Below are 19,968 nucleotides of genomic sequence, written 5' to 3'. Positions count from 1 at the left end.
AGCTGTTAGGCCACAAAATCGGTAGGCAGTTGCTGTTATAAAAGGGTTCTCTGGGTTATTTATAATGTTTCTGGTTCCTTACAGTTGCTGGTTCACTCTTGGGTCTTGAGCTAGTTGTACATTGTGGAAATGAAGGTTGGGGATGCCTGGGTGGCTCAGTGGTTGAGCGTCTACCTTAGGCTCAGGGCATGATCCTGGGGTCCTGGGATCCAGTCCTGCATAGGGCTCCCCATGGGGAGCCTGCTTTTCCCTCTGCCTATGTCTCTGCCTCTCTCTCTCTCTGTCTCTCATGAGTAAATACATAAAATATTTTAAAAAGAAAAGAAATGAAGGATGGAACTGAACAATTGTTCTGGGAATCTCCCTGCTGAAGGATGAGGTGGATGATTCACAACAAACTGTACACCTAGGCTGGAATAGCTGGTGTTTTGTCTACACAACCCAAATTCATCACATGCTGGCTGATTTGTCACTTCATCAGAGGGAGAACATGTAGTTACATGAAGGCTGTGTTTGTATCTAGAGAAATGTCTCAGGCACAGGTGGTAAGGGAGATAGCTCAACCAGAATTGTGTTGCAAAAGAGTTTCCTTCACTGTTTCCTTCCTGTTTACTTTAAATGAAGGATAAATTTCTGCTCTAAATGCTTCTCTGTTGCACAGATCAGTGATTCCACAGAATGGGGCTGGCAGGCAGCCAGACATGCCCAATGGAAGGGCATGCAGGGATCACCTGAGCATTTCATTTTATTTTCCGTAAACTACACAGCCATCTTCTGGTGCCATCTGCAGAGAATCACCAATGATATGGACTGTTTCTAATAGGAGTAGGTCTTAGTCCTTAGGTGAGTCAAGGCTCAAAAGATGTTGACAACCACTGACACTGGTAGAATGACCTACTGGTTTTGACCATTAAATAACCATCTTACTTGGTCCCCCCAACCTTTTATTTTAAGAGAAACAAACTACCATTATGTTCTCTGATTCTTAAGAGTTCTTAAGCTCACTTTTCAACATCCCCTTGTCACCTCCCTAGTCCAGGCTGCCATAATCTGTTACTAGATAGATCAGTGCAACAGTCTTTGGGTGGTTCTTCCTGCCTCCAGTATTGTAATATCCAATTTATTCTTTTTTTTTTTTTTTTAAGTAGGCTCCATGCTCAGTGTGGAGCCCAATGAGGAGCTTGAACTCATAACCCTGAGATCAAGACCTGAGCTGAGAACAAGAGTTGGGTTAACTGACTGAGCCATCCAGGTACCCCTCCAATGTATTCTTTATAAGCAGCCATGTTAATCTTTTAATAGAGTAGAAATCTGATAAAATCCATCCCTGCTTAAACTCTTCAATGGCTCCCTGTTGCCCTCAGGAGAACATGTAAATTTGCAGTTGTGGCAAATGAAGCACTTCACAGCCTGTCCCTGTTACAGCTGCACCTCATCCTTTTCCATTCTCCCTTGTACTATAAGCTCTTTTCACAAAGAACTACTTGAAAAGGCACAAACATTGACAACTCTTAGCTCTGGACCTTTCATGAGCTGCCGCCTCTGCCTGGATTACCCTTCCCCAAGCTGACTTATCCTTTAGCTCACCTTCCCTTGCCCTCTCATAGCAGGGTCACAGGCTCCTTAGGTGAGGTGGGCTCCTCAGCTGCACTCCCATAACACTGTACGAGCATCTCCATCACGGCACTTCTCATTCTGACTGTGGGCTACAGACTCTTCCAGACTCAAGTTGTGTCCAGAGACTGTCTAATTACACCAGTGTCCCTATGATACCAGTGCACACCTGCTATTTACAATGAAGAAAATGAAAATATAGTGTGCTAAGTAAATGTGTGCACAGTGGGGCACTTCTCACCTTGTTTTGCTATAAATTCCCACAGTGGTCTTTCTATTTCTTAAAAGACTGTGACTTTCTGTGTTTAAAGGACTGTGTTGGCAGCCCCGGTGGCGCAGTGTTTTAGTGCTGCCTGCAGCCCAGGGTGTGATCCTGGAGACCCGGGATCAAGTCCCAGGTCGGGCTCCCTGCATAGAGCCTGCTTCTCCCTCTGTCTGTGTGTCTGCCTCTCTCTCTTTCTCTCTATGAATAAATAGATAAATAAATCTTAAAAAAATAAATAAAGGACTGTGTTTTCAGTTCTCAAGGTCACTTTTGTTTCATTGACCCTGGAACAAGAATAGGTGACAGGCAGCCTCAGGATCCCAAGCTTCTCTCTCTCTAGCAGTTTTTTTTAAAAGATTTTATTTATTTATGAAAGAGAGAGAGAGAGAGAGAGAGAGAGAGACTGAGAGCATGCAGAAGGAGAGGCAGAGAGAGAGGGAGAAGGAGAGAGAGAATCCCAAGCAGATTCCCTGCTGAACATAGAGCCTGACGTGGAGCTGGATCTCACAATCGTGAGATCATGACGTGAGCTGAAACTAAGAGTTGGATGCTCAACCAACTGGAGCCACCTAGGTGCCTCTCTCCCTAGCAGTTTTAAAAGATGTGAAGAATAGAAAAGAAATGGTCTAATATATACCTTCTAGGGGTTCTAGAAGGAGAAGATTGAGGAAGAAGGAGAGGCCATGATAAAAGAGAGAATGCTTAAGAATTGTTCATAACTGAAGAGAAACACAAATACTGAGATTCAAGAAAAACAGAGTCACGAGCAGTATTAATGAATACATTCAGGGAACCCTGGGTGGCACAGCGGTTTAGCGCCTGCCTTTGGCCCAGGGCGCGATCCTGGAGACCCGGGATCGAATCCCACGTCAGGCTCCCGGTGCATGGAGCCTGCTTCTCCCTCTGCCTGTGTCTCTGCCTCTCTCTCTCTCTCTCTGTGTGACTATCATAAATAAATAAAAATTAAAAAAAAATATTTCTTAAAAACAAAAAACAAAAAACAAATGAATACATTCAGATCTAGGCTCATTGTAGTAAAACTGCAGAATGACAAAGATCAAGACAAATTCTTACAAAATCCTACCATTCTTCTGTTCAAATGTGCATCTGAAAGCTAGGTTCTGACAGGCTGTGTCTTCATAGCACTAAGGATCCTAAGCCAAGAGGTCACATTGTGTTCATGACATTTTATTTCTTAAAAACTACTTGAAGGAAACATAGCAAAATATTAAGAAATAAAGCTGGGTGGTGGATCCATGAGCGGTCATGATCTTGTTCTCGGTATACTTGAAATATTTCACAGGGCACCTGGGTGGCTCAGCTGGTTAAGCTCAGGTCATGATGCTAGGGTTCATGGGATTGAGCCCCACATCTGGCTCTGCTCAGCCGGGAGCCTGCTTCTTCTCCCTCTGCCTGCTGCTCCCCTTGCTTGTGTTCTCTCTCTCTCTCTCTCTCTCTCTCTCGGTCAAATAAATAAAATCTTAAAAAAAAAAGAAATATTTCACAATTTATAAAGAAGGAAGGAAGGCAGATGGCAGGCAATCTGATTGGCCTTGGGAAGACTGTGGGGAGTAGTCAATGTAAGTATTTGATGCAAATTATATTTCATGTACCTACACAATTAGATTCCCACATGCTAAAATTAAAGGATCAGACTAAGTAGAGAAAGATTTTCTAAAAATTTTAAAAGATTTTATTTATTTATTTGAGAGAGAGCATGCCCAACCACGTGTGGGGAGAGGGGCAGAGGGGGAGGGAGGATCCTGAAGCAGACTCCCCGTTCAGTGTGGAGCTCAGCTTGGGGCTCGATTCCAGGATCCTGAGATCATGACCTGAGTTGAAGGCAGACACTTAACCGACTAAGCCACCCAAGTGCCCCAGAAGATGGTTTTCTTAACTGGGAAAAGGACAGTCACGTGAAGTCACTTAGCAAATGTACCTGTGATTTTTCTTTTCCTAGTTTTCATTTGTTTTGACCAAAGGAAGGAAAGGATATAAAATTTTGTTTTTAGAGACACTTTTAGGATGCAGCGGCCATGGCCCCAACTCACTGGGCTCTACAGCTTGGCTCCAGAAGGGTTTTCACCTGATAATTTTGGGTCTACCCAAGAAATATGTTCACACATTGGAAACCACCGAAAAGGACTATAGTCTATAGTCCTGGCAGTTTTGCTCCAGAGAACATGAGTGTAGCATCTTAGGATGTAGGCAAGGAGGAGACATGTGATCACACCGCTGTCAAGGAGCCGGAAGAGGTGGAGGGTAGAGGTAGGAAGCTACATGTCTTCACTGTGAATGGATAAGGAAGCTCCTACAACCTTAAACTGTCCCTTCTTACTGAGACAGGGACTATTTCTTGAACATGAGTGTAGCATCTTAGGATGTAGGCAAGGAGGAGACATGTGATCACACCGCTATCAAGGAGCCGGAAGAGGTGGAGGGTAGAGGTAGGAAGCTACATGTCTTCACTGTGAATGGATAAGGAAGCTCCTACAACCTTAAACTGTCCCTTCTTACTGAGACAGGGACTATTTCTTGTCCTTTCAAATAGGTTGCATCAAGGCCCACAGAACACTCTAAATCTAGATCTAGACTTTGCTTTGATTTTTGCGGAGGTTTTAACAGTTGTTGTCTTTTTTTCCTACATCTTACCTCCACCTCCATGCCCCTCTTCTCCACTACGATGGCTCTTTATAACCTCTGGGTGGATCTGAGTTCTGAAGCAGGGCCAGGGATCCCAGCTGCCGGTTCAGGAGCCCCTAAGATGTCCGGCACTAGGCACATGTACATGTGTGTCTGGCCATGGGACGGTACTTTAGGAAAAGGGAAAACACAGCCTTGTATTTGGCCTTGGTCCAATTCTTCAAAGTGAAGATGACATTTCTGGTAAGCAGTTACAATTAGATTTTTAGAGCCCTGGGTTTTCAACTGATCACATGTAGGATTAAGAAAGATAATGTAAAATATTTAATTCTGCTTGATTAGCCAGCAAATGAGGTGATCTGCTGATACGGAAGTAATGGAATAGAGCTAATACGGACCTCCAGGCATGACAAATGTCCTGTGCCTTGTCGATCCGTCTCTTTAGCAGTTACCTTGTCCTATGTCCTTTCTTTATATTCAGTTGCCTTCTTTTTGTCCTCTTCATCTTTTCTGGCAGCCAGAGTTCACTCAGATCATGTCCATTTACTGATATCATTCCTAAGGTTAAGATGTTTATTTCAGAACCTCAGCTGGGTTCTCTGTACTCTGTGATGCCTATTTTGATATGCCATTTACCCTCTGTAACTTAATTGTTTTGGTCTGGCCTATCACTGCAGGTGAAACAATTTATGTTTAAAAATGGGAAACTGGGTATTTTGTTTTCATAACGTTAAAAAAAAAGCACTTGTATCTGAGATTTTTTTCTTTCCCTTGGCATATTCAAAGTAGAATTTAAGGACTATAAGGAATCCTGGAGATCCTCTAGTCCCCTGAGAACAGTGGGGCTCAGTGTGGCTAAGTGATACACACACTAGTTACTTTTCCAGAAGGAACTAGAACTCTTTCATTACTTCAGGAGGGCTTGTTATTATATGCCAAACATATACTAAGCACTGAGATTGCCCAAAAAGGAACTCTCTGAGCTGGACCTTTAGGATGGATAGGAGTCTGCTAGGCAGGGAAGGAGGAATTTTTTGTCTTTCCTTAAACTAGAGAGCTAGTTTAGGAATGTTAAAAAAAGAGAAATTATAGGGGTCCCTGGGTGGCATCAGTTAAGCATCAGTTAAGCATCTGCCTTAGGATCAGGGTCATGGGATCGAGCCCCAGATTGGGCTCCCTGCTCCTTGGGAAATCTGCTTCTTCCTTTCCCTCTGCCTGCAGTTCCCTGTGCTTGTGCGTGCTCTCTCTCTCTCTCTGTCAAATAAATAAATGAAATAAAAAAAAAGAGAGGGGAATTATATTTTCCCTAGTTTCTCCACTTAGTAATTCAGGCCCCTATTTACAGAAGTTTCATGGAAAGATGATCTAGTGATTTTCTCCAGGAGTGGTGCACCTCTCCTTCACGTTTGATGACTCAGTGACAAGAATGAATGGAAGTGATCTGTGCCTGAAACTTTGAAGTCCAGACTGGAATGATCCTGCCACCCTACTATCCGTGCAGTCCAGCTCCTTGTTCTGTACAGGAGGATGCTGGAAGGGAATGGCAGTGGGAACTGGGTTTCCTTCCAGTAATGTACAGAGCCAAGGTCATGCCCACTTTATGTACTGGAAGGTGGTGCAAGCTCTGTGCAGGCTTCCTGGTACCCCTACATGATCCAGGTACAGTGAACAGACATGTAGGGACCTACTAATGAGCACCTAAGAAGTATTGGGTGCTTACATGTGCCAGGCACTGTTCCTACATGGGTGCCTGTTCTTAAGTGAGGCTGCAGTGTACAGCACAAGCAGGCAGTGCCTTTGCAAGATCTGGCAGTTTATGAAAACCTAGAGAAATGGAGTGATTACAGAAGCCTGTATCATGACAAGTGACAAGGAAAGTCAGTGCCAAAATGCCATAAAGAAGGGACTGCAGGTAGGCAGACTGCCACAACATCAAGAGGCAGAGTGGTGTGGCAGGGAGTACTTGGATATAGGTGTTAGACAGAGCTGCAATCAATCCCTGGCTCTGCCAACCTGCCTGCTGTGTGACTGGGCAGGTAGTTTGCCTTTGGGAGCATTATTTTCCTCCTGTCTGGGGTGGGCATTATCCTCACCTTGCAGGGTTGTTCTACACATAGGGAGTCCAGCACAAAGCCCAGCACAACATGATGCCCGGCTTTTCCGCATTAGCCTCATGTTCCCAAGAAGCTATAAGAATCATGGAATGTCAGAGGTTGAAGATACCTGAGAGATGACCCACTCCAGAAACGTCATGTTTGGATGCACAACCTGAGCCCAAGCATAATGAGTCCTTTGCCCAAAGAAGCCTGCTAGTTAATGGCTAAATCAGGGTTTGACCTTAGGACATCAACTGGCCTTACCTACTGGGACACATGATTACAGTGAAGCCAGAAGCAATACTCTCAAGACATTCACCAAAAAGGTGACTTAGGCTGATCCTGTTATTTCACTTAGGATTATTGTCTCCTCACAAAACAGCAGTATTTGCTTTTCAGTGTTTGCTTTTCAGTATTTGCTTTAAGTCACTTCTGAAGTACGCTCATTTGCTTTCCTATGTGTATTTGGGCCACCATATAAAAACCACTAGCTGGGTGGCTTATACAACAGAAATTTATTTCTTATAGTTCTGGAGGCTGGAAGTCCAAGATCAAGATGCTCACAAGGCAGGCTTCATTCTAAGGCCTTTTTCCTGGCTTGCAGGAGGCCACCATCTTGCTGTATGCTCTGACCTCTTTGAGCCTACACAGAGTGAGCTCTCTGGTGTCTCTCCTGTAAGAACAGTAGTCCTATGGCTAGATCCTTATGACCTCATTTAACCTTAATTACCTCCTTACTTCAACATACAAAGTTTGGAGGGGACACACTTCAGGCCAAAGGATTGTGTTACGTATGTCCCTCCATCCCTCGTGAGCCATTCCATTCAGGTCTGTTTCAAATGGGAAGTACATGGATGATGAAGTATGTGAACTATTAAGTACCCAAACATAAGGTACCACCTATGGCCTGGCTCTTTTTTTTTTTTTTTTAGATAGTGAGAGACAGAGAGCACAAACATGCAGAGGAGCAGAGGAAGAGGGAGAAGCAGATTCTTTGCTGAGTAGGGAGCCCAGGCAGGGCTTGATCCCAGGACCCTGAGATTATGACCTGAGCCGAAGGCAGATGCTCACCTGACTGAGCCACCCAGGCACTCCATGGCCTGGCCCTTTTTACAATTCCTTCAGGTCATAAACTAATAGAGACTGAGAAATGGGACAAAAGCAAAGTCTGGAATGTTCAATATATTATTAATTGTGGGAATGAGGGTTGAAGAGATTAAGATATGTAAACTGACCTATTCAGAAAGAAAACTTGACCATGAGTAAAGCTTCTCTGAAGATCTGCCATGCATATGAGTGATGAACAGAAACAGTGCAGCCTTGACATTTATTCTGTTATTTCTAAGGAAAACTGTATAAAATAATATATTCTTGAGGGAAATTGTTTCTTTAGGAAGATTAAGGGAAAAAAATCCTGTCAAAAGTGTGTAGTGAAATATCTAGACCTAAAGAGGCCTGGATCTAAAGGCAATGCAGATCTATTTCTTTGGTATCAGGTGTCCATCCATTCAGAAGTTGTCTTAAGTCAAAGGGCTACTCATCCTACTTATATAGAGATTTTGGAATGCTTGAGAGATTCTTTATGAAACCAAGAGTGCACTTGGCCAATTACTGGCTCCTTTGTGAAGATACTGCTCAGCATACTCTTTGAGAAATATCACCTCTCTTGTTAGATGTGGCTCCAAATAGTTTTTTGCTCTGTCCCAAATCATATATCCTCCCAATTTCAAAGTAATACATGAAATAATAAATGAAATACTAAAGCAATTCAGAAGAATATGGAGTAGAATGTATAAGCCCTCCTTTATGACACCTGCCTCCTATCCCCTTCCCATGAGCAATGATCATAATGGTTTGGTGGGTTTTTTCCCCCAGATTTTTAAAATGTGCTTTTACTTATGGATAGCTAGAGTTATTTTTTTTTAAATAAATAGCACCATTACTATTATAATTTGAATTTCTTGGGCGGCCCGGGTGGCTCAGCGGTTTAGCACCACCTTCGGTCCAGGGCCTGACCCTGGAGACCTGGGATTGAGTCCCATGTCGGGCTTCCTGCATGGAGCCTGCTTCTCCCTCTGCCTGTGTATCTTCCTCTCTCTCTCTCTGTGTCTCTCATGAGTAAATAAATAAAATCTTAAAAAAAAAAAAAAGACTAATTTCTTCTACTGATGATTACGTAGATATGTCTGATCAATTTTTTATTATTACAAACAAAGCTGGAATAAATATTCTTTTAGAAATATTTGTATATATGGAAGGAGGGTTGGGGGATGGGGTAACTGGGTGATGGGCACTAAGGAGGGCACTTGATGGGATGAGCACTGGGTGTTATACTATATGTTGGCAAACTGAATTTAAATAAAATATTTAAAAAAAAACAAAAAGATAATCAGCCTTCAGAAAAAATATTTGTATATATGAACATTTCTGTAGGATAGATTCTTAGAAGATTTACTGGGTCAAAGGGAAAGCTATTTAAAAAATTGGTACTGTCAAATTCCCCTCTGAAAACATGGTAAAATTTACACTCCCATCAGAATTATATGATAGCGTGTGCTTCCAGTGTATTTGGACTTTGACATTATCAGTCTTTAATTTTGCTGAACTGATAAGCATTTAAAGGGGGGGAATTTGTGATTTTCATTTGTATATTCTTGATTTCTTGTAAGGTTGAACATGATCACATTTATTTTCTGATTTCTTCTTCAGTGAATTGCCCATTTACTAGAGAAATGGTTGATCTTTTTGAGTAGTAAAGGCTTCCCCTAACTATACATGTTAATCTCTGCTAGGGCAAATAAATATTCAAATTTTCTGTTAACAGATATTCAAAAGTGTGTGAATGGGTCTGAAAAAAAATATGGAAGGATTTGTACTAAGAGGATAATGGTGGATGGGGTACCTGGCTGGCTTGAGCCAGTGGTGTAAATGACTCTTGATCTTGGGTTGCAGGTTTGAGTCCCACACTGAGTGCAGAGACTACTTAAAATCTTTTAAAAGGATAACGATGGTTACATCTAAGTAGTAGACTCATGGGTATTTTATTTTCGTCTTTATCCTCTTCTACGTTGTCTGTTTTTTTCTCCTCTTGAGAACTATGTATTAATTTTATGAGTGGATAGGAAAAAAACCTCAGTAGGCGGATAAATAGGGCAAAGATGGTCTCAAGGCCATTCTAAAAGATAGTTTTCCAAGATGCTTTGAGTGGTGACAGTATCAGTAGATACTTAATTTTCCTGAGGTCAAAATGTAGAGGAAATGACAGTTACTTCTTGGATCATAAATTGATATGGCAGTTAAAGTTAGCCTTATTACTTTATATTTACCTCTTCAGCACCCAAGATTCTATCACTCTTTACCCACAGTATTTCCTCTCCCAACCCCTTTTCAAGTCCTGGCAATCAACAGTGAGGGGAGCTCAAATGATATCTTGGCTATAATTTAAGTTCCTGGACAGAACTGTGCAAAGGCTCTTTTCAAGGATAGAGTGGAGTATGAGCTACAAAGACCCCTCAAAAAACCTACCAGTTATTAACAAATGCAAAGAACGTATGTATTCATCAGAAAGAAAGAGTGGTTTGCTGGGGAAGCACATTTTAAGGAGCGTTACAGAGACTAACATTGGCAGTGTCTGTGTAAGAAACTGAGGAGTGAAAAAAAAAAAAACTGAGGAGTGTTTAGTCCTCTCAGTGAGACCATGGCTAAGTAGGAAACACCTCAGTTTGCCCGAATTTAGACACACCTCTTAAGAGCTCTAAATTCATGGGTTCTAGTGGCATCCAGCAATAGTAGTTTGCCCTTCCACTTGCAAGGGGGAGGGAGCAGGAAGAGGATGTAGGTTGGGGGGGAAAAGTCATACCAAGATGGGAACACGGCCCTTTGAATCTGGGTTTCCAAAGGCTGACCTGTCATTCTGAATGGTGCCTCAGAGGTAGATCAATGGGAGCCAGTACTCAAGAACAGCCTGGATGGCTGAAGGCCAGATCCAAGGATATGGGGAATATGCTAAGGAGAAGTTACCTTGGAAAACTGGAGGTAACCCATCAGTCATAGCAATCACTGTACTTTCATGAGTGCTTCCATGCCAACTTTAAAAGAAACTATCCCCACATCCTATTGGGGCAATTTCTAGTTCAGGGCTGACTCTCCAAGCCCTGAGTTATCTGTTGGGGGCATCCATGCAGCTGGCTGACATTGCCTAGTGCCTCAACCAGCAGCTGCAAATACTACAGGACTCAAATATAACGGTTAGAAAAAAAGAGGAATCAAAAGGAGGTAAGAGAATCCCTATGCCTCTGGCTTTTGATCACTGTCAGCTTGTGTGTATACCCTGAATTATGATGATTTATTATAAAGTGAGTGATTCTAGGGAAGATGGCTTTAGTCTATGGGTTGAGTTCTTAAAATCAGAGTAACCTAGAATGCAGATTCTAGGACTTCACCATTTACATGTAGAAAAGCAATTTCTATGTCAAGAGTTTTATGTAGCTTGTAGGCCATGGATAACCAACATTATATCACACTAGAACGATAACCCAAAATATTACCATGTTTAAATGTGACTCTTGACTACTGAGTGATTATTTAGTGCAATGAACACAAGAAGGCAAAGCTCCCCTAACCTTCAGCGTGGAGGACAGCACTGAGAACACGAGGGCCGTGGCATTTTGAGGCTGAGATACCCTCTAACATAGAGAGGTCAGAGAAGAAACACATCTGTCATGTCTCCTAACCTCAGCTGAGGACATCTGTGCTACCGCCACCATCTCACTGTCATACAATGGGAAAAATGGATATAAAAATAGGAGTGATACAGCCAACTATTAACACGGAGGTAGGGTGAATAGAGCACTGCACTAAGTGGGAAATGGCTCCTTGTAGGGCAGGCTGCCTGTCTCAAGGGGACAATGTGAACCAGCTAAAGGTGTTTCCACCATCCATGCCATCCCCGATTGATTGATTGATTGGATTTTGGCCAGCTTGGTCGAAGTGGGATTGACAAAAATTGTATACGTTTGGGTTGTACAACATGATTTTTTTTTTTAAGGTGTGCATCGTTGAGGGATTAGGAGGAGGAGAAGAGTGAGGTAATAAATCTCTGGAGAGCAAGTAATGCCCTCCTGACAGAAAAGTGAAGGAGCCCATTTGTTCGGGAGAAAATGGCTCCCTGGGAGCTCTTCACCTCACCCTGTGAATTATCTGCTCTTTATTAAGACTTATGAAGAGGCTGAACAGTTGTGTGCAGAACAGGCAAGGATTTTCATAATGACAGTGCAGGATGAGAGGACAAAGACAGCATAAAGAGGCTGAGGGAGATTCTACACCCAGAAAATAACTACTCTTGTTTCCTGTGTCACCTCCGCTCCACTGGGGGGACGCTGAGAGCCCATTGAGTAGATTCAGTGGAGCAATGAAGTGGAAAATTCTTTATCACAAGAGTATGTGCTCATTGGTGAAGTGCCTACATGGATCTTTGTATTACTGTTGTCTGACCTTTGTTTTCTAAATTGATATAATTCACATATCATAAAACTCAGCCTTTAGAAGTGTACAATTCAGTGGTTTTCAGTATATCCACAAGGTTGTGCACCTATCACCAGCATCTAACTCTAGAACACTCTCCCTACCCCAGAAGGGAATCCTGTACCCATCAGCAGTCACTCTCTCTTCCCCCTCTTCCCAGCTTCTGGCAGCTATCAATAGACTTTCTGCTCCTATAGATTTACCTTCTCTGGACATATGCTCTACATGGAAGCATATAATATGTGGCCTTTTATGTTTGTCTTCTTTTTAAAAAGATTTTATTTATTTATTTATTTATTTACTGCACCACCCAGGCACCCCTATGTTTGTCTTCTTTCCCTTAGTATAATATTGTCTTAGATGTTCATCTATGCTGTAGCCTGTATCAGTATTCCATTTAATGGCTGAATAATATTCTATTATATGTATGTGCCATAATTTGTTTATCCAATCATCTGTTGTTGAAAGTCAGGTTGTTTCAATTTGGGGCTGTGAGGACTAACGCTGCTATAAACCTTTGTGTATAAATTTTTGTGTGTTTCTATTTCTCCTGGGTGTATACTTAGAAGTAGAATTGCTGGGTCCTATTGTTAACTCTAAATTTAACTTTTTGAAGCACTTCCAGACTGTTTTCGAAGCATTTCTGTTTTCCTCTTCTACCAGCATTAAGGCTTCTGATTTCTTCATATCCTAGTTACACCTTGTTATCATCTGTTTTTTATTCCAGCCATTCTAGTGGGTATCAAGTGATATCCCACAATGTTTCATCATTTCAGAATAAAAATCAAATCCATCCATATATATAGTGTAAAAATACAAGGCTTAAAGAGTAAATGTCCCATCTCTCTCCAGAACCATTTCCATGAGGCAAATACTTTAAATTCCTTTAGCGATTTCTTCTGGTATTTATCTTCTCTTCCTGATAATATACTTCTAGTGCTGTTTCTTAAGATCAGTTTCTGACACTGGGACACCTGCACCCCGATGTTTATAGCAGCAATGTCCACAATAGTCAAACTGTGGAAGAAGCCTCGGTGTCCATCGAAAGATGATGGATAAAGAAGATGTGGTCTATGTATACAATGGAATATTACTCAGCCATTAGAAATGACAAATACCCACCATTTGCTTCGACGTGGATGGAACTGGAGGGTATTATGCTGAGTGAAGTAAGTCAATCGGAGAAGGACAAACATTATATGGTCTCATTCATTTGGGGAATATAAATAATAGTGAAAGGGAATAGAAGGGAAGGGAGAAGAAATGGATAGGAAATATCAGAAAGGGAGACAGAACATGAAGACTCCTAACTCTGGGAAACGAACTAGGGGTGGTGGAAGGGGAGGAGGGTGGGGGGTGGGGGTGAACGGGTGATGGGCACTGAGGGGGGCACTTGACGGGATGAGCACTGGGTGTTATTCTGTATGTTGGCAAATTGAACACCAATAAAAAATAAATTTATTATTAAAAAAAAAAAAGATCAGTTTCTGATACTCTCTCTTGACTTCCAACCCTGGAGGATAGGCATTCAGCTCTCTTCTCTTCTTCCAGGTGCACAGAGACACACACTCACTTTATCTTCCATCTTCAAAACAGGATTACAATCTCCATTTTTGGTTAAATCAATAATTGGCACTTGCATTGTTATGACTGCATATTCATAGCCGTGTGAAAGGCAATTATATTTACTTAATCATACTTTAACCCTTGGACTGCAGATGACATAGAACAAAAAATTTGCCTGTTTTTCATTGCCACAGTTTTCTGCATCTTAATTACTACTTTATCTTCAAACTTTGCAAGAAAACTAAGAATCTCTGGGCATACTCAAACACATGGATATTCCACTGTTTCTTTCTTTGTCCTTTCCTGTTTTTATTTTTGTCTCTGGGAGACATTCCTCCAGGGCTCTCCACTCCTGCTCTCACTAGGATGGCCCAGTTATGGGCTTGCTGCATCGCTGGGGCCCTGGGACTCCCCTTCATTGTCCTCGACTTCTCTCCTTGGTGGCCTTGCCTGATTCCTAAATCCCGTGTTTCCCGCTGTCTTAGTTTTATCCCTCAGTTTACAACAGCATATCTCCGGTAGCTTCTTTAGTCCTCCATTCCTGCCTTCGTTTGTGTTAAACAGATATTTTTAAGTGTACCACTATAATTCCTTTGTTTCTTTCAGGGTTTTTTTGTTTTGTTTTGTTTTAGTTCTTTTTTAGTGATCACACTGGTGATTCCAGTGAACACCTACCTTAAAACAATGTAGTTTAGATGAATACCAACTTCGTTTTGATAGCATCCAGGGTGGAAGTGAGTAGTTGTGACAGAGCGTGTATATATATATAAGGCCTGTTAAGCCTAAAATTTGACTGTCTGGCCCTTGATGGTGAACACTTGTTGATCCCAATCCGGTGCCCTCATCTTTGTGATCCCATTCTCTGCTTCCCGCCTCCAAGCATTAGTAATCATTTCTTCTCTGAGCTCTCACTGTGTTTCCCCTTTCCTGAAATCCAAACATTAACTGCACATGCTAAGAAGGCAAATAAAAGGGCATAACAATGTGTGAGAACCTCCCTGTACACATCGCTGTGTTTAAGATAGATGCTCAAGGCACAGTCCATCATGATCTATGAAATCCAGTTCTTCAACATGAAATGGCTCTGAGGATAATGACTACTGAGTCAAATCTGAGGATTTCCAAGGCTGGTTTCCTCATCACTTGGTCCCATGCCCTGGCGGTGCATTTTCACACACTTGTTCTGTGGTGAGCAGGACTTGTTTTTGTCTGACCAGCATCCACTTCCCATCCTCTGAGAAGAGTTCTTTGGTTTTTATGTGATATCCAGGGATGGGGACATGACATGAGGCACCATGTAGGCAGGTGGCTGCCAGAACCACTCTTTGGAGGGAATCTGCTTGAGCTCAAAGCCCAGCACAAGGCAGACAGAGAACAGGGAGAGAGTGAGCAAGCCCCTGGGACGTGGCTTCGCCTCTGTGCTCGGCCTTGCCATTGGACCTTCCACGTAGGTGCACCAAATCAATCCCTGTTTCTGTGGAGGCCCCTCTGATTTGTGTTTTAGTGCTTATGTACCACAGACGCAGACACTGGAAGCAGAGGCTGAGTCTTTCTTGGGGAGATATGTAGGCCCAACATCTTCACGAAGACCCTTCGTTTTTTAAGTGTATTTTTTGCTCATCATATGCATTTTATTTTAAGTAAGTTTTATGCCCAATGTGGGCCTTAAACTCATGAGCCTGAAATTGAGTCACATGCTCTACTGACTGAGCCGGCCAGGCAACCCCCCTAGGACCCTTCATTTTTAGCAAAGGAGAGTAAACTCTTCTGCTCTTGTTCAGGACCTGGACTAGTTTTACTCTAATGCAGGGTCGATTTGAGAACTAAGAAGGAACCTCTCAAATTCAGGTGACTGCTTGACAGAACAGAAAAACACTAATGGTTTCTAAAGTGACTCAGTATGAAGAAGATGACAACATCAAGTACAGTTTATCAAATACCCGATCACGCACACTGTGAAAGGCAATCAGGGTGTAATTTCAGGTTATAAAAGCATTCCTTGTACTAATCTGTTTTTCAAAGCATATTCGCACCCATGACTTCATCAGATTCTCTCTGGTTCCTTTCTGATACGTGACCCACATTTTCAAGTATTTTCTAAGCATAAAACCAAAGTATATTTTATAAATAATTATATACTAACTTCTTATAAATAAGAACCTTAAAATGTTTATTCTTCTTCAGCTCTAGTTTTGCATCTCTGACACTTATTTACTTTGCTAGTCAGCTCTTCTCTTTTTTTAAATTAAAAAAAAAAAAAAACTTTTAAAGTAGGCTCCACACCCAATGAGGAGCCCAATGCGGGGCTTGAACTCATGATCCTGAGCTGAGATCAAGGTCAGCCACTTTAGCTGCTGAGCCACCCAGGCATGTCCCCATCTCTTCTCCATTGTAGGCCACAAGCAATTTTTATTTTCCCGGTTTTAGAGGGACCCTGAGCTTCTTTTTCTAACCTGTTTCCTTTCTACTCCATTCTGGGCTGTGACTTATCCACTTAACCTGCTTATCCTTAATGCAGCACCTTACACAAGAAGTGTCTGGAGTCCACAGGCCGAGTTTTGAACCCCTATCTCTGTTACAACCTAGCATTATGGTCCTTAGCAAGTTTCTAAATCTGTAAAATGAGGACAGTAACTTGCATCTCATAATTGTAAAGATTATATGAGATGTATGCAAAAGAGACATAGTAAGCATGAGGTAAATGTTAGCTGTTATTGTCTGTTGACTAAAATAATGATTTCTGCCAACCCGTGCACTTGTTCTCTCCACACGAGAGGCTTGTAAGAACCAGCGATTGCTATATCATCTAAAATCTAAGCCCCATGAGACAGAAATTTTGTCTTGTTCATCACTAAAGCCCCAGCACCTAACAGATGACTGGCACATAACAGGTAGTCAGTACATATTTATTGAATGAATCAGTGATTGAGTATAGGTAATACAGGTATTCTGCTATTGCTACTCCAATTTTATGGATGAAGAAACTGAGGCTCAGAGAGGTTAACTGACTTGTATAAATTCCCCCCGCTGGTTAAGGAATGATCAAGAGCTAGTCCTCCTGCCTGGTTTTTCTTCTCTTCTATTGTATCACTTCCTCAGGCCCTTATCTTATGATCCAAAAATTCAGGTGCAGAATCTTTGTTACCAAATGATGATTTTCAAGGAGGCAGAGGTAATTTTGAAATTTTAAAACCTACCGTGGTATCCACAGGCTTGACTTTCTCAGTGGGAATGTGCTTTGGGACAGGTTCTGTCTGTGACAGCATCACGCATCCTTCAGCACCTAAGGTGACGATGACCACGTGGCAGCCCCTCTCCATGAGCACCAGCGCAGCCTTCCCAGCATCTGCAGGGCTGCCGACTGCCAGGCCAGTTAGGATCTCAGCCTGGAATACATAAAAGTGAAAGGAAAAATCAGTGAGAAAAGTGACCTGGGTCCACTTCCAGATTGGATTTGCTCTTCTAGAAAACGTCTCCCTTCTTTTGCATAACAACCAATGCCATCGGGAGCTTTGATACACACTGGCTCAAGAAAAGAAATAACCCAACAACAATGACAACAAAAATTAGCTCTCAAGGACACTCTTGGGACAACTGGGGAAATTTGAACGTGGCCCTGGATGTTAGATGACAGTATATTATTATTGATAATTTTCTTAAGTGTGAGAATGGTATTGTGGCTCCTTTCAGGAGACACACACTGAAATATTTAGGGGTCAGGTATCATGTTTTTTGCAACTTACTCTGAAACGATTCGAGAAAAACAAAAGGAAATACACACGGGGAGAGAGAAAGCAAAACGGCAAATGTTAACAACCATTTGGGCGGACAGTCTATGGCTATCTGTTGTATTGCTCTTTCAGCTTTTCTGTGTGTATGTGTGATGATTTTCATCAAGAATTAGAGAGAACGCGGGTAGCCCGGGTGGCTCAGCGGTTTAGCACCTGCCTTCAGCCGGGGACGTGATCCTGGAGACCCAGGATCGAGTTCCATGTCAGGCTCCCTACATGGAGCCTGCCTGTCTCTCTCTCTCTCTCTCTGTGTCTCTCATGAATAAATAAATTAAAAATCTTAAAAAAAAAAAAAAGAATTAGGGAGAACAAAGAATTCTACAAAAGAAAGGCAGAGGGGAGGGGAGGCAGGAGAAAGGGAGGGGCTGCTGCCAATGATTTGGATATAATCACGTCTGTAAATTTCACACCTAAGGCCGTAATTCTTCTAGGCCCCTCTTGGGCCATAATGCCTTTCTCTTATTACTAGTCACAGCTTCCCACGTTTGCACAACACCCATTTCTTTTGTTTGTTTTTGTTCAAGAAGATGGAAGCAGAGCAGGAGGGGCATTCCTGTGTGGCAGAGAGAGCACTGTGCTGACATCCAGATGCCCACTACTTACTGACTCTGGGACTTTCCCCAAGTCACATACAGTCTGGAAAGTTAGGGGCTGGCACAGGACCACAGTTCACTCCCAGAAGGTAACAAAGGCTCTGCCTGTAGTAGGGGCCCTGCTTCCTCATCCCCTAGGCACCCCTCTAGCATCTCTGGGGACCCTCTATGGTTCTGAAATTAGTGGCTGCAAAATTACTGGACTAGATGAATTATAGGATATTTTTTGACTCAAAAAGTTTATAGCCAAATTGTCTTTTCTGTATCCTATTTCTTCCTAAGAAAGAGTCTGTTTCTTCCTGTGCCTACGCTGAAAATGCCCAGATTAACCTTTCCTATGGCCTGTACGTCACCCCCAGAGTCTGTTCCTTTGGTCTTCCCCACAGCAAAGGTTTCATTAACTTGACCATGTGTCCTTCTTGAACCATCTTTTCCACAGACCCTTTCTGTCTGCGTTGGCTATGCCTTGAGGCCACCTTCTATTTTCTTTTCATAAGTTTTTCACTGATCTTCATTACTGAGATCACTTACATCTGTTGAATTAGATGGTATATTTGCAGAAACATGGAATTCTTGTGGTTTCTAAAAACCTGTTAAAAACTATTCTTTTATGAAAAGTTCCTAAATGTAAAAAAGTAATACAAACACCCATGTACCTACCACCTGCTTTTAATAAATCTTAATGTGTTATTTTATTTGCCTCAGATGTTTCTCTTTAAAGAAGGTGAATCATGCCTTCCATAGATACTATTTAGCAATGTGCCTCTTCCATTAATGTAATTTCATTTGTGTTGATATGTATAGCTCTACTTCTGTTTAACTGCACAGTTCCATATAGTACAGATATATTACAAATATACTAAAGTTTAAAAAGATCTATTTTCCTTTTCATGGACACCAATTCTTCCATTTTCCCCTTTTACAATCATTGAAGTATTGGATATTCTTATCATGTATATGTTATCTGTCTTTATTCCCCTCTGGCTGTTTAAGAATATTTTTGTCTATACTTTTCACTTTATGCAGTTCCATTAAAATGCATGTTAGGAGGGAGTTATATCTATTTATCTCAGGTGATACTTTTTTAAAAAAGATTTTATTTATTTATTTGAGAGAGCATGACAGGGAGCAAGAGAGAGCATGAGTGGGAGTGGGGGGGGGAGGATCAGAGGGAGGAGAAGCAGACTCCACATTGAGTGGGGAGCCTGATGTGGGACTCGATCCCAGGACCCTGATATCATGACCTGAGCCAAAAAGAGAGTCGGACACCCAATGGATTGAGTCTACCATGAAACCACTGCAGAGGCAGGATCAGTCTACTGGGAACCAAAGTGTGGGATTCCACAACTCAGAGAGAGCAACATGAGCCTGCAAATGAGGAAGCATAATGCTCAAAAGTTATCCAACAACATCAATAGTCTTGGATGAATTTTCCCAAGACAAAATTCAAATAATGAAACAATGCCAAGAAAGGCTTTAAAATAAGTATGATTGAGATTCTCATTCATTAAAAAAGGAGATGAAAGACTCCTAACTCTGGGAAGCGAACTGGGGGTGGTGGAAGGGGAGGAGGGCAGGGGGTGGGGGTGAATGGGTGACAGGCACTGAGGGGGGCACTTGATGGGATGAGCACTGGGTGTTATTCTGTATGTTGGCAAATTGAACACCAATAAAAAAATAAATTTATTACTAAAAAAAAGGAGAAAGTAAGTGTGAAAGAGAAACAATTGAAGCAATGATATGTGAATATAAAAACCAATCAATTAGAAATCTTGAAAATGAAAAAACACCTTTGAAATGTTTCTATTATTACACGTATTAGGAAAAAAAAACCACTCACTAGAAGATAAACATTAGAATAGAATGAAGAATTAGTG

At 41.9% G+C, this 19,968-nt stretch overlaps 1 protein-coding gene across 5 annotated transcripts in view; it reads right to left on the bottom strand.

Moving 5' to 3' along the window:
• Positions 1–19,968, bottom strand: part of RBKS (ribokinase) — a 93,877-nt gene that overhangs the window by 25,673 nt on the left and 48,236 nt on the right. For all 5 annotated transcript variants that reach the window (XM_072767943.1, XM_072767942.1, XM_072767940.1 and 2 more), the window contains one exon: positions 16,905–17,093. In XM_072767943.1, the coding sequence (XP_072624044.1) occupies positions 16,905–17,093 (189 nt within the window). The remainder of the gene's footprint in view (positions 1–16,904; positions 17,094–19,968) is intronic.

Source organism: Vulpes vulpes, chromosome 8 (assembly GCF_048418805.1).
Source record: "Vulpes vulpes isolate BD-2025 chromosome 8, VulVul3, whole genome shotgun sequence".
NCBI lineage: Eukaryota > Metazoa > Chordata > Mammalia > Carnivora > Canidae > Vulpes > Vulpes vulpes.
Note: the sequence above shows the minus strand (reverse complement) of the source record. Positions and strands in the feature narration are given on the sequence as shown.